Source organism: Telmatherina bonti, assembly GCF_933228915.1.
Source record: "Telmatherina bonti genome assembly, chromosome: 24".
NCBI classification, from domain to species: domain Eukaryota; kingdom Metazoa; phylum Chordata; class Actinopteri; order Atheriniformes; family Telmatherinidae; genus Telmatherina; species Telmatherina bonti.
The window spans coordinates 32880649-32901813 of record NC_136633.1 but is presented as its reverse complement, the minus strand read 5'-3'; the positions used below and the strand labels follow the sequence as shown (position 1 = coordinate 32901813).

Sequence of the window (21165 nt, the reverse complement as noted above, 5' to 3'; positions counted from 1 at the left end):
ATGCAGTGTCCATGTGAACCACATGTGAATAACATGCAGTGTCCATGTGAACCACATGTGAATAACATGCAGTGTCCATGTGAACCACATGTGAATAACATGCAGTGTCCATGTGAACCACATGTGAATAACATGCAGTGTCCATGTGAACCACATGTGAATAACATGCAGTGTCCATGTGAACCACATGTGAATAACATGCAGTGTCCATGTGAACCACATGTGAACAACATGCAGTGTCCATGTGAACCACATGTGAATAACATGCAGTGTCCATGTGAACCACATGTGAACAACATGCAGTGTCCATGTGAACCACATGTGAATAACATGCAGTGTCCATGTGAACCACATGTGAATAACATGCAGTGTCCATGTGAACCACATGTGAATAACATGCAGTGTCCATGTGAACCACATGTGAACAACATGCAGTGTCCATGTGAACCACATGTGAATAACATGCAGTGTCCATGTGAACCACATGTGAATAACATGCAGTGTCCATGTGAACCACATGTGAATAACATGCAGTGTCCATGTGAACCACATGTGAATAACATGCAGTGTCCATGTGAACCACATGTGAATAACATGCAGTGTCCATGTGAACCACATGTGAATAACATGCAGTGTCCATGTGAAGCACATGTGAATAACATGAAAACTAAATGTGGTAAACACATGTAGCTCAAATGTAATTCAGACGTAGATTACATTTGAAACACTTGATTCACATGTAACAGCATTGAAGAAATATGAGTCATAATTATTCAAATAGGAAATAAATGAATAAAAACTATTCATTTGAAACATTCCTGACTCCGTTCTTCAGCAGCCTCTGAAGTTCAGGCTGCTGAAATGACACTTTCCTAGATGTTCTTCTTAATATCATGGTAACTAGCATGTATGACCATCACATTTCTATAAGTTTTCATTCTTCTGGAATTCCCAATAAAGTTAAATCTGCTTTAAGTGATGAAAGGTGACCATGTAAATGAAAATGAAAATGGTTCTTGTGGGGTTTTCCACGTTGTAGCCAAAAGGAAAAGAAGCAGCGAGTGGAATTCGTATATCTCGGTGTATCTGGACACTGGACTTGGGGTGGAACCCTTCATGCATGGTGAGCAGCTGCCATCCGTGGTCTGAGCTTCTTCCTTTGGCCGGCTTATTATCCCAGCAGGGTGTAACTGTTAATTGTTAAAATCATAAAAAAAATAGCTGTTTGTATATTAAAGTCAATGAAACTGTGTCGCTCCTACAAATGAGGCCAAAAAAAGACCCGATGTAGGACTGAAAGTGTAAAGGTAGGTTAAATTCCCTGCAGATCAGAAAAATAAATAAATAAGTCCGTGTATATTTTGAAGGTGTGGAGCGGAAGCAGCACCGCTGACTATGTCCGCCTTGCCCCCTCCGCTCCAGACACCGACCAGCGCCGGGCAGGACAGCCGCACGGAGCGCCCTGCCTGCGGGGATGAGTCTACCTGCGCGGGCTTCTGGAAGGGTTGCGTTGCCAGGAGCAACGCCGGCACTGTGACACATGCCAGGCAGCGCGTGCCCCGGCGGGGGGAACACCTGAGGGTTCGGTGACGGAAGTTTGACAAGTGTTGAGCCGGCCAGAGCTGCTGTGGAAATGGGAGCTGCGCTGCAGCTTCAGCCCACCGGAGTGCCGCGGACAGCGGCGGACCGCGCGGAATGACGCCGCGGAGCGAGCGTTGGTTCCCCCGGCGTGAGTCCCAGTTTGCCAGCATGGAGGAGAGGCTCAGCAGACTCCTCTTCGTCCTGGTGGCCGCGGTGCTTCTCCTGCTGATCGGCTACCAGTACGTGTGTCCGGCGGACAGCTGCTACTTCGGCAGCGGCGACCAGGGGCTCTTCCAGAGGCATTCCTCCGGCTTCGGGCTGATGGACGCCGAGCCGGATCCGGACGAGGACTTCCCCACCAAAATCACCTCCAAATTCAACTTCACCGAGCGGGACCTGGACCGGCACGTAGCCTTCGACATCCGGGGGGACGATGTGATGGTGTTCCTGCACATCCAGAAGACCGGCGGGACCACGTTCGGGAGGCACCTGGTGAAGAACATCCAGCTGGAGCAGCCCTGCGACTGCATGCCCGGCCAGAGGAAGTGCACCTGTCACCGGCCGGGGAAAGCGGAGTCCTGGCTCTTCTCCCGGTTCTCCACCGGCTGGAGCTGCGGCTTGCACGCGGACTGGACCGAGCTCACGAGCTGCGTGCCCGTCGTGATGAACAAGAAGGACAGGAAGAGCCCCCAAAAGGGCAAAAGGTGAGCAGATGACGGCCTGCTAAATGTTTTTCACACATTGATTCCCCACATTATCCTCTTTAGATGCTTTAAAATAAATCCAAATGAAAGTGATTTAGTTCGCTCCGCGTTCAGAAAAACTCCAAATGATCTGAAATTATCTTCTATTATAGCTTTCAGAGTTTAAATAATACAAATAGTGATTTATTAGGAGCTTATAAGATGTAAAAACTAAAAGGAAGGAATGATTTTAAACCGGATTTCTCCGTGGATTCGCCTGGTTTCTCAGACCAGCTCCTGGAAAAGCAAAAGTATGAAGCAGCTTTAAGAAGATAAAGTTTTTACATATTTACAGAATATCTGGACTACGTTAAACCCGTTGACTTGTTTACAGAATATCTGGACTACGGTAAACCCGTTGACTTGTTTAGAGAATATCTGGACTACGTCAAACCCGTTGACTTGTTTACAGAATATCTGGACTACGGTAAACCCGTTGACTTGTTTACAGAATATCTGGACTACGGTAAACCTGTTGACTTGTTTACGGAATATCTGGACTACGGTAAACCTGTTGACTTGTTTACAGAATATCTGGACTGCGGTAAACCCGTTGACTTGTTTACAGAATATCTGGACTACGTTAAACCCGTTGACTTGTTTACAGAATATCTGGACTGCGGTAAACCCGTTGACTTGTTTACAGAATATCTGGACTGCGGTAAACCCGTTGACTTGTTTACAGAATATCTGGACTGCGGTAAACCCGTTGACTTGTTTACAGAATATCTGGACTGCGGTAAACCCGTTGACTTGTTTACAGAATATCTGGACTGCGGTAAACCCGTTGACTTGTTTACAGAATATCTGGACTACGTCAAACCCGTTGACTTGTTTACAGAATATCTGGACTACGGTAAACCCGTTGACTTGTTTACAGAATATCTGGACTACGTTAAACCCGTTGACTTGTTTACAGAATATCTAGACTACGGTAAACCCGTTGACTTGATTACAGAATATCTGGACTACGGTAAACCCGTTGACTTGTTTACAGAATATCTGGACTACGGTAAACCTGTTGACTTGTTTACAGAATATCTAGACTACGGTAAACCCGTTGACTTGTTTACAGAATATCTGGACTACGGTAAACCCGTTGACTTGTTTACAGAATATCTGGACTACGGTAAACCCGTTGACTTGTTTACAGAATATCTGGACTACGGTAAACCCGTTGACTTGTTTACAGAATATCTGGACTGCGGTAAACCCGTTGACTTGTTTACAGAATATCTAGACTACGGTAAACCCGTTGACTTGATTACAGAATATCTGGACTACGGTAAACCCGTTGACTTGTTTACAGAATATCTAGACTACGGTAAACCCGTTGACTTGTTTACAGAATATCTGGACTACGGTAAACCCGTTGACTTGTTTACAGAATATCTGGACTACGGTAAACCCGTTGACTTGTTTACAGAATATCTGGACTACGGTAAACCCGTTGACTTGTTTACAGAATATCTAGACTGCGGTAAACCCGTTGACTTGTTTACAGAATATCTAGACTGCGGTAAACCCGTTGACTTGTTTAGAGAATATCTGGACTACGTTAAACCCGTTGACTTGTTTACAGAATATCTGGACTACGGTAAACCCGTTGACTTGTTTACAGAATATCTGGACTACGGTAAACCCGTTGACTTGTTTACAGAATATCTGGACTACGGTAAACCCGTTGACTTGTTTACAGAATATCTGGACTACGGTAAACCCGTTGACTTGTTTACAGAATATCTGGACTACGGTAAACCCGTTGACTTGTTTACAGAATATCTAGACTGCGGTAAACCCGTTGACTTGTTTAGAGAATATCTGGACTACGTTAAACCCGTTGACTTGTTTACAGAATATCTAGACTACGGTAAACCCGTTGACTTGTTTACAGAATATCTGGACTACGGTAAACCCGTTGACTTGTTTACAGAATATCTGGACTACGGTAAACCTGTTGACTTGTTTACAGAATATCTAGACTGCGGTAAACCCGTTGACTTGTTTACAGAATATCTGGACTACGGTAAACCCGTTGACTTGTTTACAGAATATCTGGACTACGGTAAACCCGTTGACTTGATTACAGAATATCTGGACTACGGTAAACCCGTTGACTTGTTTACAGAATATCTGGACTACGTCAAACCCGTTGACTTGTTTACAGAATATCTAGACTGCGGTAAACCCGTTGACTTGTGTACAGAATATCTGGACTACGGTAAACCCGTTGACTTGTTTACAGAATATCTGGACTACGTCAAACCCGTTGACTTGTTTACAGAATATCTAGACTGCGGTAAACCCGTTGACTTGTGTACAGAATATCTAGACTGCGGTAAACCCGTTGACTTGTTTACAGAATATCTGGACTACGGTAAACCCGTTGACTTGTTTACAGAATATCTGGACTACGTCAAACCCGTTGACTTGTTTACAGAATATCTAGACTGCGGTAAACCCGTTGACTTGTGTACAGAATATCTAGACTGCGGTAAACCCGTTGACTTGTGTACAGAATATCTAGACTGCGGTAAACCCGTTGACTTGTTTACAGAATATCTAGACTGCGGTAAACCCGTTGACTTGTTTACAGAATATCTAGACTGCGGTAAACCCGTTGACTTGTGTACAGAATATCTAGACTGCGGTAAACCCGTTGACTTGTTTACAGAATATCTAGACTGCGGTAAACCCGTTGACTTGTTTACAGAATATCTGGACTACGGTAAACCCGTTGACTTGTTTACAGAATATCTAGACTACGGTAAACCCGTTGACTTGTTTACAGAATATCTGGACTACGTTAAACCCGTTGACTTGTTTACAGAATATCTGGACTACGGTAAACCCGTTGACTTGTTTACAGTTTCATAGTTTCCTACATTATTCACCAAGTCAGGGGCGGATCTAGGGTTTCCTTGGATGAGGGGCGAGGCAGGGACACATGTCTGTAAATGAGACTAAAATATGAACATTTCGCCCTGGAATTAATAAAGTAATTTTCAAAGTCAGTGTACATCAGATATCTGTTGGTTTTTTTTCTTTTTGGTTGCTCCGGCACGACACATCTAAATTTCAGGATGGCCATGGCCTCCACCCATGCCACCACTCGATTGTCAACATAAAAACTTTTTTTCATTAATTTCGAGTTCAAAAGAGGAAATTATATGAAATTTGAAATATGTCAAAACATTCAAAGTATTTAAGACCGAAAAAAGATTCCCTGTTTTTATTGGAAGTCATAATCAGCTTTTAACAATGTGATAAGTGTTTTCAGGCTGTCACTGGAGCAGATAAACGCTGAAATGAAAATATAACTTTGTGGGAAAGAATAATCACAGATTTAAAAACAATTTATTGTTCTGATCAGAATCAAAAACTTGATTGTCTATTTAGCTTGGTAATTATTTTCACCACCTGGTTTTTAATCCTTCTGTAATTTAAGGTGAACTAATGTGGGATTGTTTTGGATCAAAATGAATTAACTCTGAAAATCATGGTTGTGAATTGTTGCGATACAAAAAATGGCCCGAATGATTAAGTAAGATGATTTATCATCCTTTATAGCTGGAATATCGCAGATTAAACACTTGATTTATTTTTAATTTCTCGTAAAACATTAAACGCTGTTAAGTGTCAACCCGCAGTCCTCACCGCTGTTACGTACAGAACTAAAGCTACGCTCAGATAGATTTCAGGTGCGCGGGGCTTGCCAACAGGTAAGTTCATAACGCTGTGAAATAAGTGATGACTCAGCATGTCTCCAATTTCAGTTTAACTCTCTTTGCTATGTGTAATGATGACAGAGCTTTTCATTAATGTTACATTGGTAACGTTATGCTAACATAGCTTAAGTTGTTACTGCCTGTCTGTTATTCATAGTCCACTGATGCGGTCGGTGAGTTTAACCTGTAAAGATGACTCGTATTATCTTTTTGTACCATCTTTATTATACATGGTCATCTGTAGCTATGCTAACCTAGTATAGCTTCTGTTAGTCATAGCAATAGGTTATGTTATGCTAACCTAGCATAGCCTCTGTTAGGTGTATCATAGCTGTAGTTATACTAACCCTAGCATGGCTTCTGTTAGGTGTAGCATAGCTGTAGTTATGCTAACCTAGCATAGCTTCTGTTAGGTGTAGCATAGCTGTAGTTATGCTAACCCTAGCATAGCTTATGTTAGGTGTAGCATAGCTGTACTTATGCTAACCTAGCATAGCTTCTGTTAGGTGTAGCATAGCTGTAGTTATGCTAACCTAGCGTAGCTTCTGTTTGGTGTAGCATAGCTGTAGTTATGCTAACCTAATATAGCTTCTGTTAGGTGTAGCATAGCTGTAGTTATGCTAACCTCGCATAGCTTTTGTTAGGTGTAGCATAGCTGTAGTTATGCTAACCCTAGCATAGCTTCTGTTAGGTGTTGCATAGCTGTAGGTATGCTAACCTAGTATAGCTTCTGTTAGGTGTAGCATAGCTGTAGTTATGCTAACCTAGTATAGCTTCTGTTAGGTGTAGCATAGCTGTAGTTATGCTAACCTCGCATAGCTTTTGTTAGGTGTAGCATAGCTGTAGTTATGCTAACCTAGCATAGTATTAGCTGGCTGCTTAAAACCAGTAGGTAATTGCAGATATAACACGCGTGCAGAAATATGCGAGAAGAGAACGATGTTCGTGGCTGCTGGGAGACAAGGCGTGTTGTCAGCAGAGCGACGGGAAGCAGAGGAGAACATTCAGTCATTCAGTAACGTTACGGTCGGCTCTTAAGGAATTAGTTTGATGCTGTAAACCAGAACATCAACTCGGTTTAATTGAATCCTTTTAAATCTTCAATTTAAAATCAGTTAACGATTTAAGGTCTCATCCTGAGCTTTTGATTGGAAAATGAAAATCCTTCCACCTGAACTCGAGTCCTGGTTCCTGGATCTGGTTCTCCAGATGTCCAGCTTCATTTTAGTTTCAGTAGTTTAGAGAAGTTTGAAGCCGTCAGTCAGGTAATTTGGCCCCAATCTCTTTCCTTCCACATCCACTCTGCGACTCCTCCTTCGTGTTACACATTCAGGCTATATCTTTTCTGCAAGGGTCTGGCGACTGCCTGGAATCATCTGGCGACTCCCAAGGGGGCCCCAAGCAGCGTTTGAGAACCACTGGTCTACTAAATGCATGGAGCTGCTGCTGTAGCTGATTTGATATGTGAGTCGACTCTCAGCACATGTTTTCCACGCTGATATGTTTATGAAGTCAGCCTCATTTGTTTGTCTGGAGGCACCAAATCACGACTAACCGGATAATAAACAAAACAAACGAAGAAGCAGCTGCGATTCTACCGGGACTACGACATCCTTCATGGCTTCGCTCGCTGTCAGCATGTAACGCAGGGTCATAGAGCTGACAAACCGCGCCGTTCAGCGCCAGTCGGCCAGTCCTGATCCCGAGGCTTTGTTTCAGTAATTACAGATGCAAGTCGGCTAAGCTGAAGGGAGTAAATCACTTAAGCAGGAAGGGTTCCTCTGAGGTCTGGAGCTATGTGTTCGAATCCAATTTGGCTGAGCGTACAAATCTCCATATGTTACTAGAGGCGTGAAACGAGTTTGGCAAGGACAGAGGACGCCCTCAGGAGTCCAGCACATCCATTCATTAGCCCAAGTGGTGGTCATCACGCTTAATGTAACACGGGGATAGTGGTGAGGCTGCGCTGATTGGCATGAGGCTTCCTGCCCCCCCATGAGAAAATAAAGACTTCATAGATGTGACTTCAGATATGAGGTGAGTCAGTCTGGGTAATGAGGACCGCTGCACACATGTCCACTATTGGATCTGGACGTCCCAGAGGATCTTAGCCCTCTCATTCTCCACCACCTTGGGGGGAGTTTCCCACTGAGACTAAGGGGTCTCCAGTCCATATTCTGTACAGATGTTCCTGTTCACTATGCAGCTACTTGGTTATGGCCTCCATGTATTCTTTGCCTGCCAGTATCTTGCACCCTGCTGTGAGGTGCTGGATTGTTTCAGGGGCTCCTTTGCATAGTCTGCACCTGGGATCCTGCCTGGTATGGTAGACCGAGAGTCCAGCCTGGTATGGTAGACCGAGAGTCCAGCCTGGTATGGTAGACCGAGAGTCCGGCCTGGTCTGGTATGGTAGACCGAGAGTCCGGCCTGGTCTGGTATGGTAGACCGAGAGTCCGGCCTGGTCTGGTATGGTAGACCGAGAGTCCGGCCTGGTCTGGTATGGTAGACCGAGAGTCCGGCCTAGTCTGGTCTGGTAGACCTCTACAGGTGGAGGGAGGGAGGTGGTCCACAGACGGAGGGAGGTGGTCTACAGATGGAGGGAAGTGGTCTACAGGTGGAGGGAAGTGGTCTACAGGTGGAGGGAAGTGGTCTACAGGTGGAGGGAAGTGGTCTACAGGTGGAGGGAAGTGGTCTACAGGTGGAGGGAGGTGGTCTACAGGTGGAGGGAGGTGGTCTACAGGTGGAGGGAGGTGGTCTACAGGTGGAGGGAGGAGGTCTACAGATGGAGGGAGGTGGTCTACAGATGGAGGGAGGTGGTCTTCATGTGGAGGGAGGAAGTCTACGGATGGAGGCAGGTGATCTACAGATGGAGGGAGGTGGTCTTCATGTGGAGGGAGGAGGTCTACAGATGGAGGGAAGTGGTCTACAGATGGAGGGAAGTGGTCTACAGATGGAGGGAAGTGGTCTACAGATGGAGGGAGGTGGTCTACAGATGGAGGGAAGTGGTCTACAGGTGGAGGGAGGTGGTCTACAGGTGGAGGGAAGTGGTCTACAGGTGGAGTGAGGAGGTCTACAGATGGAGGGAGGTGGTCTACAGATGGAGGAAGGGAGGTGGTCTTCATGTGGAGTGAGGAGGTCTACAGATGGAGGGAAGTGGTCTACAGATGGAGGAAGGGAGGTGATCTACAGATGGAGGGAAGTGGTCTACAGGTGGAGGGAGGTGGTCTACAGGTGGAGGGAGGAGGTCTACAGGTGGAGGGAGGAGGTCTACAGGTGGAGGGAGGAGGTCTACAGGTGGAGGGAGGAGGTCTACAGATGGAGGGAGGGAGGTGGTCTACAGATGGAGGGAGGGAGGTGGTCTACAAATTGAGGAAGGAGGTCTACAGATGGAGGGAAGTGATCTACAGGTGGAGGGAAGTGGTCTACAGGTGGAGGGAGGTGGTCTACAGGTGGAGGGAGGTGGTCTACAGGTGGAGGGAGGTGGTCTACAGGTGGAGGGAGGAGGTCTACAGATGGAGGGAGGTGGTCTACAGATGGAGGGAGGTGGTCTTCATGTGGAGGGAGGAAGTCTACGGATGGAGGCAGGTGATCTACAGATGGAGGGAGGTGGTCTTCATGTGGAGGGAGGAGGTCTACAGATGGAGGGAAGTGGTCTACAGATGGAGGGAAGTGGTCTACAGATGGAGGGAAGTGGTCTACAGATGGAGGGAGGTGGTCTACAGATGGAGGGAAGTGGTCTACAGGTGGAGGGAGGTGGTCTACAGGTGGAGGGAAGTGGTCTACAGGTGGAGTGAGGAGGTCTACAGATGGAGGGAGGTGGTCTACAGATGGAGGAAGGGAGGTGGTCTTCATGTGGAGTGAGGAGGTCTACAGATGGAGGGAAGTGGTCTACAGATGGAGGAAGGGAGGTGATCTACAGATGGAGGGAAGTGGTCTACAGGTGGAGGGAGGTGGTCTACAGGTGGAGGGAGGAGGTCTACAGGTGGAGGGAGGAGGTCTACAGGTGGAGGGAGGAGGTCTACAGGTGGAGGGAGGAGGTCTACAGATGGAGGGAGGGAGGTGGTCTACAGATGGAGGGAGGGAGGTGGTCTACAAATTGAGGAAGGAGGTCTACAGATGGAGGGAAGTGATCTACAGATGGAGGGAAGTGGTCTACGGATGGAGGGAGGTGGTCTACGGATGGAGGGAGGTGGTCTACAGGTGGATGGAAGTGGTCTACTGGTGGAGTGAGGTGGTCTACAGATGGAGGGAGGAGGTCTACAGATGGAGGGAGGTGGTCTACAGGTGGAGGGAGGTGGTCTACAGGTGGAGGGAAGTGGTCTACAGATGGAGGGAGGAGGTCTACAGGTGGAGGGAAGTGGTCTACAGGTGGAGGGAGTTGGTCTACAGGTGGAGGGAAGTGGTCTACAGGTGGAGGGAAGTGGTCTACAGGTGGAGGGAAGTGGTCTACAGGTGGAGGGAGGTGGTCTACAGATGGAGGGAGGAGGTCTACAGATGGAGGGAGGAGGTCTACAGGTGGAGGGAAGTGGTCTACAGGTGGAGGGAGTTGGTCTACAGGTGGAGGGAGGTGGTCTACAGGTGGAGGGAGGTGGTCTACAGGTGGAGGGAGGTGGTCTACAGGTGGAGGGAGGTGGTCTACAGGTGGAGGGAGGTGGTCTACAGGTGGAGGGAGGAGGTCTACAGGTGGAGGGAGGAGGTCTACAGATGGAGGGAGGTGGTCTACAGATGGAGGGAGGTGGTCTACAGATGGAGGGAGGAGGTCTACAGGTGGAGGGAAGTGGTCTACAGGTGGAGGGAGTTGGTCTACAGGTGGAGGGAAGTGGTCTACAGGTGGAGGGAGGTGGTCTACAGGTGGAGGGAGGTGGTCTACAGGTGGAGGGAGGTGGTCTACAGGTGGAGGGAAGTGGTCTACAGGTGGAGGGAAGTGGTCTACAGGTGGAGGGAAGTGGTCTACAGATGGAGGAAGGGAGGTGGTCTACAGATGGAGGAAGGGAGGTGGTCTACAAATGGAGGAAGGAGGTCTACAGATGGAGGGAGGTGATCTACAGACGGAGGGAGGAGGTCTACAGACGGAGGGAGGTGGTCTACAGACGGAGGGAAGTGGTCTACAGACGGAGGGAAGTGGTCTACAGGTGGAGGGAAGTGGTCTACAGATGGAGCGAGGTGGTCTACAGGTGGAGGGAAGTGGTCTACAGATGGAGCGAGGTGGTCTACAGGTGGAGGGAAGTGGTCTACAGATGGAGTGAGGAGGTCTACAAATGGAGGAGGGGAGGTGGTCTGCAAATGGAGGAAGGGAGGTGGTCTACAAATGGAGGAAGGGAGGTGGTCTACAGATGGAGGGAGGGAGGAGGTCTGCAGATGGAGGGAGGTGGTCTGCAGATGGAGGGAAGTGGTCTACAGATGGAGGGAAGTGGTCTACAGGTGGAGGGAAGTGGTCTACAGGTGGAGGGAGGAGGTCTACAGGTGGAGGGAAGTGGTCTACAGGTGGAGGGAAGTGGTCTACAGGTGGAGGGAGGAGGTCTACAGGTGGAGGGAGGTGGTCTACAGGTGGAGGGAGGAGGTCTACAGGTGGAGGGAGGTGGTCTACAGGTGGAGGGAGGAGGTCTACAGATGGAGGGAGGAGGTCTACAGATGGAGGGAGTTGGTCTACAGATGGAGGGAGTTGGTCTACAGGTGGAGGGAAGTGGTCTACAGGTGGAGGGAAGTGGTCTACAGGTGGAGGGAAGTGGTCTACAGGTGGAGGGAAGTGGTCTACAAATGGAGGAAGGGAGGTGGTCTACAAATGGAGGAAGGGAGGTGGTCTACAAATGGAGGAAGGGAGGTGGTCTACAAATGGAGGAAGGGAGGTGGTCTACAAATGGAGGAAGGGAGGTGGTCTACAGATGGAGGAAGGGAGGTGGTCTACAGATGGAGGAAGGGAGGAGGTCTACAGATGGAGGGAGGTGATCTACAGATGGAGGGAAGTGGTCTACAGATGGAGGGAAGTGGTCTACAGGTGGAGGGAAGTGGTCTACAGGTGGAGGGAAGTGGTCTACAGGTGGAGGGAAGTGGTCTACAGGTGGAGGGAAGTGGTCTACAGGTGGAGGGAAGTGGTCTACAGGTGGAGGGAGGAGGTCTACAGGTGGAGGGAGGTGGTCTACAGGTGGAGGGAAGTGGTCTACAGGTGGAGGGAAGTGGTCTACAGGTGGAGGGAAGTGGTCTACAGGTGGAGGGAAGTGGTCTACAGGTGGAGGGAGGAGGTCTACAGGTGGAGGGAGGTGGTCTACAGGTGGAGGGAGGTGGTCTACAGGTGGAGGGAGGTGGTCTACAGGTGGAGGGAGGAGGTCTACAGGTGGAGGGAGGAGGTCTACAGATGGAGGGAAGTGGTCTACAGATGGAGGGAGGAGGTCTACAGGTGGAGGGAGGAGGTCTACAGATGGAGGGAGGTGATCTACAGATGGAGGGAGGAGGTCTACAGACGGAGGGAGGTGGTCTACAGACGGAGGGAGGTGGTCTACAGACGGAGGGAAGTGGTCTACAGGTGGAGGGAAGTGGTCTACAGGTGGAGGGAAGTGGTCTACAGGTGGAGGGAAGTGGTCTACAGATGGAGCGATGTGGTCTACAGGTGGAGGGAAGTGGTCTACAGATGGAGCGAGGTGGTCTACAGGTGGAGGGAAGTGGTCTACAGGTGGAGGGAAGTGGTCTACAGATGGAGTGAGGAGGTCTACAAATGGAGGAAGGGAGGTGGTCTACAGATGGAGGAAGGGAAGTGGTCTACAGATGGAGCGAGGTGGTCTACAGGTGGAGGGAAGTGGTCTACAGATGGAGCGAGGTGGTCTACAGGTGGAGGGAAGTGGTCTACAGATGGAGTGAGGAGGTCTACAAATGGAGGAAGGGAGGTGGTCTACAGATGGAGGAAGGGAAGTGGTCTACAGATGGAGGAAGGGAGGAGGTCTACAGATGGAGGGAGGTGATCTACAGATGGAGGGAAGTGGTCTACAGATGGAGGGAAGTGGTCTACAGGTGGAGGGAAGTGGTCTACAGGTGGAGGGAAGTGGTCTACAGGTGGAGGGAGGAGGTCTACAGGTGGAGGGAGGAGGTCTACAGATGGAGGGAAGTGGTCTACAGGTGGAGGGAAGTGGTCTACAGGTGGAGGGAAGTGGTCTACAGGTGGAGGGAGGTGGTCTACAGGTGGAGGGAGGAGGTCTACAGGTGGAGGGAGGTGGTCTACAGGTGGAGGGAGGAGGTCTACAGATGGAGGGAGTTGGTCTACAGATGGAGGGAAGTGGTCTACAGGTGGAGGGAAGTGGTCTACAGGTGGAGGGAGGAGGTCTACAGATGGAGGGAGGTGATCTACAGATGGAGGGAGGAGGTCTATAGACGGAGGGAGGTGGTCTACAGACGGAGGGAAGTGGTCTACAGGTGGAGGGAAGTGGTCTACAGGTGGAGGGAAGTGGTCTACAGATGGAGCGAGGTGGTCTACAGGTGGAGGGAAGTGGTCTACAGATGGAGCGAGGTGGTCTACAGATGGAGCGAGGTGGTCTACAGGTGGAGGGAAGTGGTCTACAGATGGAGTGAGGAGGTCTACAAATGGAGGAGGGGAGGTGGTCTACAAATGGAGGAAGGGAGGTGGTCTAAAGATGGAGGAAGGGAGGAGGTCTACAGATGGAGGGAGGTGGTCTGCAGATGGAGGGAGGTGATCTACACATGGAGGGAAGTGGTCTACAGATGGAGGGAAGTGGTCTACAGGTGGAGGGAGGAGGTCTACAGGTGGAGGGAAGTGGTCTACAGGTGGAGGGAGGTGGTCTACAGGTGGAGGGAGGTGGTCTTCATGTGGAGGGAGGAGGTCTACAGGTGGAGGGAAGTGGTCTACAGGTGGAGGGAGTTGGTCTACAGATGGAGGGAGGTGGTCTACAGGTGGAGGGAAGTGGTCTACAGATGGAGGGAGGTGGTCTTCATGTGGAGGGAGGAGGTCTACAGGTGGAGGGAAGTGGTCTACAGGTGGAGGGAGTTGGTCTACAGATGGAGGGAGGTGGTCTACAGGTGGAGGGAGTTGGTCTACAGATGGAGGGAGGTGGTCTACAGGTGGAGGTAGTTGGTCTACAGGTGGAGGGAGTTGGTCTACAGGTGGAGGGAGTTGGTCTACAGGTGGAGGGAGTTGGTCTACAGATGGAGGGAGATGGTCTACAGATGGAGGGAGATGGTCTACAGATGGAGGGAGGAGATCTTCATGTGGAGGGAGGAGGTCTACAGGTGGAGGGAGGTGGTCTACAGGTGGAGGGAGGTGGTCTACAGGTGGAGGGAGGTGGTCTACAGGTGGAGGGAGGTGGTCTACAGATGGAGGGAGGTGGTCTACAGGTGGAGGGAGGTGGTCTACAGGTGGAGGGAGGTGGTCTACAGACGGAGGGAGGTGGTCTACAGACGGAGGGAGGTGGTCTACAGACGGAGGGAGGTGGTCTACAGACGGAGGGAGGTGGTCTACAGATAGAGGGAGGTGGTCTACAGATGGAGGAAGGGAGGTGGTCTACAGATGGAGGAAGGGAGGTGGTCTACAGATGGAGGAAGGAGGTCTACAGATGGAGGGAGGTGATCTACAGATGGAGGGAGGTGATCTACAGATGGAGGGAAGTGGTCTACAGGTGGAGGGAGGAGGTCTACAGGTGGAGGGAGGAGGTCTACAGGTGGAGGGAGGAGGTCTACAGGTGGAGGGAGGAGGTCTACAGGTGGAGGGAGGTGATCTACATGTGGAGGGAAGTGGTCTACATGTGGAGGGAAGTGGTCTACATGTGGAGGGAAGTGGTCTACATGTGGAGGGAGGAGGTCTACAGATGGAGGGAGGTGGTCTACAGATGGAGGGAGGTGGTCTGCAGGTGGAGGGAAGTGGTCTACAGGTGGAGGGAAGTGGTCTACAGGTGGAGGGAGGTGGTCTACAGGTGGAGGGAGGTGGTCTACAGGTGGAGGGAGGTGGTCTACAGACGGAGGGAGTTGGTCTACAGACGGAGGGAGGAGGTCTACAGATGGAGTGAGGAGGTCTACAGATGAAGGGAGGTGGTCTACAAATGGAGGAAGGGAGGTGGTCTACAAATGGAGGAAGGAGGTCTGCAGATGGAGGGAGGTGATCTACAGATGGAGGGAAGTGGTCTACAGGTGGAGGGAAGTGGTCTACAGGTGGAGGGAAGTGGTCTACAGGTGGAGGGAAGTGGTCTACAGGTGGAGGGAAGTGGTCTACAGGTGGAGGGAGGTGGTCTACAGATGGAGCGAGGTGGTCTACAGATGGAGCGAGGTGGTCTACAGGTGGAGGGAAGTGGTCTACAGATGGAGTGAGGAGGTCTACAGATGGAGTGAGGAGGTCTACAAATGGAGGAAGGGAGGTGGTCTACAAATGGAGGAAGGAGGTCTGCAGATGGAGGGAGGTGATCTGCAGATGGAGGGAAGTGGTCTACAGGTGGAGGGAAGTGGTCTACAGGTGGAAGGAAGTGGTCTACAGGTGGAGGGAAGTGGTCTACAGGTGGAGGGAAGTGGTCTACAGGTGGAGGGAAGTGGTCTACAGGTGGAGGGAAGTGGTCTACAGGTGGAAGGAAGTGGTCTACAGGTGGAGGGAAGTGGTCTACAGGTGGAGGGAAGTGGTCTACAGGTGGAGGGAAGTGGTCTACAGGTGGAGGGAAGTGGTCTACAGGTGGAGGGAGGTGGTCTACAGGTGGAGGGAGGTGGTCTACAGGTGGAGGGAGGAGGTCTACAGGTGGAGGGAGGTGGTCTACAGATGGAGGGAGGTGGTCTACAGATGGAGGGAGGTGGTCTACAGACGGAGGGAGGTGGTCTACAGGTGGAGGGAAGTGGTCTACAGGTGGAGTGAGGTGGTCTACAGATGGAGGAAGGGAGGTGGTCTACAAATGGAGGAAGGGAGGTGGTCTACAAATGGAGGGAGGTGATCTACAGATGGAGGGAAGTGGTCTACAGGTGGAGGGAGGTGGACTACAGGTGGAGGGAGGTCGTCTTCATGTGGAGTGAGGTGGTCTACAGATGGAGGAAGGGAGGTGGTCTACAAATGGAGGGAGGTGATCTACAGATGGAGGGAAGTGGTCTACAGGTGGAGGGAGGAGGTCTACAGGTGGAGGGAGGAGGTCTACAGGTGGAGGGAAGTGGTCTACAGGTGGAGGGAAGTGGTCTACAGGTGGAGGGAGGAGGTCTACAGGTGGAGGGAGGAGGTCTACAGGTGGAGGGAAGTGGTCTACAGGTGGAGGGAGATGGTCTACAGATGGAGGCTGGTAGTCCAGAGATGTAGGGAGGTGGTCTACAGATGGAGGGAGGTGGTCTACAGGTGGAGGGAGTTGGTCTACAGGTGGAGGGAGATGGTCTACAGATGGAGGGAGGAGATCTTCATGTGGAGGGAGGAGATCTTCATGTGGAGGGAGGAGGTCTACAGGTGGAGGGAGGTGGTCTACAGGTGGAGGGAGGTGGTCTACAGGTGGAGGGAGGTGGTCTACAGATGGAGGGAGGTGGTCTACAGATGGAGGGAGGTGGTCTACAGGTGGAGGGAGGTGGTCTACAGGTGGAGGGAGGTGGTCTACAGGTGGAGGGAGTTGGTCTACAGATGGAGGGAGGTGGTCTACAGATGGAGGGAGGTGGTCTACAGATGGAGGGAGGTGGTCTACAGGTGGAGGGAGGTGGTCTACAGGTGGAGGGAGGTGGTCTACAGGTGGAGGGAGTTGGTCTACAGATGGAGGGAGATGGTCTACAGGTGGAGGGAGGTGGTCTACAGGTGGAGGGAAGTGGTCTACAGGTGGAGGGAGTTGGTCTACAGGTGGAGGGAGATGGTCTACAGGTGGAGGGAGGTGGTCTACAGGTGGAGGGAAGTGGTCTACAGGTGGAGGGAGGTGGTCTACAGATGGAGGGAGGTGGTCTACAGGTGGAGGGAGGTGGTCTACAGGTGGAGGGAAGTGGTCTACAGGTGGAGGGAAGTGGTCTACAGGTGGAGGGAGGTGGTCTACAGATGGAGGGAGGTGGTCTACAGGTGGAGGGAGGTGGTCTACAGGTGGAGGGAAGTGGTCTACAGGTGGAGGGAGTTGGTCTACAGATGGAGGCTGGTAGTCCAGAGATGGAGGGAGGAGGTCTACAGATGGAGGGAGGTGGTCTACAGATGGAGGGAGGTGGTCTACAGATGGAGGAAGGGAGGTGGTCTACAGATGGAGGCTGGTAGTCCAGAGATGGAGGGAGGAGGTCTACAGATGGAGGGAGGTGGTCTACAGATGGAGGAAGGGAGGTGGTCTACAGATGGAGGAAGGGAGGTGGTCTACAGATGGAGGCTGGTAGTCCAGAGATGGAGGGAGGTGGTCTACAGGTGGAGGGAGGTGGTCTTCATGTGGAGGGAGGTGGTCTTCATGTGGAGGGAGGTGGTCTTCATGTGGAGGGAGGAGGTCTACAGATGGAGGGAGGTGGTCTACAGATGGAGGGAGGTGGTCTACAGATGGAGGGAGGTGGTCTACAGATGGAGGGAGGTGGTCTACAGATGGAGGGAGGTGGTCTACAGGTGGAGGGAAGTGGTCTACAGATGGAGGGAAGTGGTCTACAGATGGAGGGAAGTGGTCTACAGATGGAGGGAGGAGGTCTACAGATGGAGGGAAGTGGTCTACAGATGGAGGGAGGTGGTCTACAGATGGAGGGAGGTGGTCTAATGATGGAGGGAGGTGGTCTAATGATGGAGGGAGGTGGTCTAATGATGGAGGGAGGTGGTCTACAGATGGAGGGAGGTGGTCTACATGTGGAGGCAAGTGGTCTACAGGTGGAGGGAGTTGGTCTACAGATGGAGGGAGATGGTCTACAGGTGGAGGGAGGTGGTCTACAGGTGGAGGGAAGTGGTCTACAGATGGAGGGAAGTGGTCTACAGATGGAGGGAAGTGGTCTACAGATGGAGGGAAGTGGTCTACAGGTGGAGGGAGGTGGTCTTCATGTGGAGGGAGGTGGTCTTCATGTGGAGGGAGGAGGTCTACAGATGGAGGGAGGTGGTCTTCATGTGGAGGGAGGAGGTCTACAGATGGAGGGAGGTGGTCTACAGATGGAGGGAGGTGGTCTACAGGTGGAGGGAGGAGGTCTACAGATGGAGGGAAGTGGTCTACAGATGGAGGGAGGTGGTCTACAGGTGGAGGGAGGTGGTCTTCATGTGGAGGGAGGAGGTCTACAGATGGAGGGAGGTGGTCTTCATGTGGAGGGAGGAGGTCTACAGATGGAGGGAGGTGGTCTACAGATGGAGGGAGGTGGTCTACAGGTGGAGGGAAGTGGTCTACAGATGGAGGGAAGTGGTCTACAGATGGAGGGAAGTGGTCTACAGATGGAGGGAGGAGGTCTACAGATGGAGGGAAGTGGTCTACAGATGGAGGGAGGTGGTCTACAGATGGAGGGAGGTGGTCTAATGATGGAGGGAGGTGGTCTAATGATGGAGGGAGGTGGTCTAATGATGGAGGGAGGTGGTCTACAGATGGAGGGAGGTGGTCTACATGTGGAGGCAAGTGGTCTACAGGTGGAGGGAGATGGTCTACAGATGGAGGCTGGTAGTCCAGAGATGTAGGGAGGAGGTCTACAGATGGAGGGAGGTGGTCTACAGATGGAGGAAGGGAGGTGGTCTACAGATGGAGGCTGGTAGTCCAGAGATGGAGGGAGGTGGTCTACAGATGGAGGGAGGTGGTCTTCATGTGGAGGGAGGAGGTCTACAGATGGAGGGAGGTGGTCTACAGGTGGAGGGAGGTGGTCTACAGGTGGAGGGAGGTGGTCTACAGGTGGAGGGAAGTGGTCTACTGATGGAGGGAAGTGGTCTACAGATGGAGGGAAGTGGTCTACAGATGGAGGGAAGTGGTCTACAGATGGAGGGAGGTGGTCTACAGATGGAGGGAGGTGGTCTACAGATGGAGGGAGGTGGTCTACAGATGGAGGGAAGTGGTCTACAGATGGAGGGAAGTGGTCTACATGTGGAGGGAGGAGGTCTACATGTGGAGGGAGGAGGTCTACAGATGGAGGGAGGTGGTCTACAGATGGAGGGAGGTGGTCTACAGATGGAGGGAGGTGGTCTACAGATGGAGGGAGGTGGTCTACATGTGGAGGGAAGTGGTCTACATTTGGAGGGAGGTGGTCTACAGATGGAGGGAAGTGGTCTACAGATGGAGGGAAGTGGTCTACATGTGGAGGGAGGAGGTCTACATGTGGAGGGAGGAGGTCTACAGATGGAGGGAGGTGGTCTACAGATGGAGGGAGGTGGTCTACAGATGGAGGGAGGTGGTCTACATGTGGAGGGAAGTGGTCTACAGATGGAGGGAAGTGGTCTACAGATGGAGGGAAGTGGTCTACAGATGGAGGGAAGTGGTCTACATGTGGAGGGAAGTGGTCTACATTTGGAGGGAGGTGGTCTTCATGTGGAGGCAAGTGGTCTACAGATGGAGGGAAGTGGTCTACAGATGGAGGGAGGTGGTCTTCATGTGGAGGAAGGGAGGTGGTCTACAGATGGAGGCTGGTAGTCCAGAGATGGAAGGAGGTGGTCTACAGGTGGAGTGAGGTGGTCTACAGATGAAGGGAGGTGGTCTACATGTGGAGGCAAGTGGTCTACAGATAGAGGGAAGTGGTCTACAGATGGAGGGAGGTGGTCTTCATGTGGAGGAAGGGAGGTGGTCTACAGATGGAGGCTGGTAGTCCAGAGATGGAAGGAGGTGGTCTACAGGTGGAGTGAGGTGGTCTACAGGTGAAGAGAGATCTACAAATGGAGGAAGCGAGGTGGCTACAGATGGAGGGAGGAGGTCTACAGGTGGAGGGAAGTGGTCTCCAGGTGGAGGGAAGTGGTCTACAGATGGAGGGAAGTGGTCTACAGGTGGAGGGAAGTGGTCTACAGGTGGAGGGAAGTGGTCTACAGGTGGAGGGAAGTGGTCTAAAGATGGAGGGAGGCGGTCTTCATGTGGAGGGAGGCGGTCTTCATGTGGAGGGAGGCGGTCTTCATGTGGAGGGAGGCGGTCTTCATGTGGAGGGAGGCGGTCTTCATGTGGAGGGAGGCGGTCTTCATGTGGAGGGAGGCGGTCTACAGATGGAGGGAAGTGGTCTACAGGTGGAGGGAGGTGGTCTACAGGTGGAGGGAGGTGGTCTACAGGTGGAGGGAGGTGGTCTACAGATGGAGGGAGGAGGTCTACAGGTGGAGGGAAGTGGTCTACAGGTGGAGGGAGGTGGTCTACAGATGGAGGGAGGAGGTCTACAGGTGGAGGGAAGTGGTCTACAGGTGGAGGGAAGTGGTCTAAAGATGGAGGGAGGTGGTCTTCATGTGGAGGGAGGTGGTCTTCATGTGGAGGGAGGAGGTCTACAGGTGTAGGGAAGTGGTCTACAGGTGGAGGGAAGTGGTCTACAGGTGGAGGGAAGTGGTCTACAGGTGGAGGGAAGTGGTCTACAGGTGGAGGGAAGTGGTCTACAGGTGGAGGGAAGTGGTCTACAGGTGGAGGGAAGTGGTCTACAGGTGGAGGGAGGTGGTCTACAGGTGGAGGGAGTTGGTCTACAGGTGGAGGGAGTTGGTCTACAGGTGGAGGGAGGTGGTCTACAGGTGGAGGGAGGTGGTCTACAGGTGGAGGGAGGTGGTCTACAGATGGAGGTAGGTGGTCTACAGGTGGAGGGAGGTGGTCTACAGGTGGAGGGAGGTGGTCTACAGGTGGAGGGAGGTGGTCTTCATGTGGAGGGAGGTGGTCTTCATGTGGAGGGAGGAGGTCTACAGGTGGAGGGAAGTGGTCTACAGGTGGAGGGAGGAGGTCTACAGATGGAGGGAAGTGGTCTACAGATGGAGGGAGGTGGTCTAATGATGGAGGGAGGTGGTCTAATGATGAAGGGAGGTGGTCTACAGATGGAGGGAGGTGGTCTACATGTGGAGGCAGGTGGTCTACAGGTGGAGGGAGTTGGTCTACAGATGGAGGGAGATGGTCTACAGATGGAGGCTGGTAGTCCAGAGATGGAGGGAGGAGGTCTACAGATGGAGGGAGGTGGTCTACAGATGGAGGAAGGGAGGTGGTCTACAGATGGAGGCTGGTAGTCCAGAGATGGAGGGAGGTGGTCTACAGATGGAGGGAGGAGGTCTACAGGTGGAGGCAGGAGGTCTACAGGTGGAGGGAGGTGGTCTACAG

At 51.7% G+C, this 21165-nt stretch overlaps 1 protein-coding gene across 1 annotated transcript in view; it reads left to right on the top strand.

Annotated features, from left to right (window-relative positions):
* Positions 1-1749: 1749 nt before the first annotated feature.
* The window catches only part of LOC306774201 (heparan-sulfate 6-O-sulfotransferase 3-B-like), a gene marked incomplete at both ends in the record, with an annotated part of 80154 nt that continues 60738 nt past the window's right edge, over positions 1750-21165 (top strand). The window contains one exon of the mRNA XM_079264185.1: positions 1750-2285. Within this exon, the coding sequence (XP_079120311.1) occupies positions 1750-2285 (536 nt within the window). The remainder of the gene's footprint in view (positions 2286-21165) is intronic.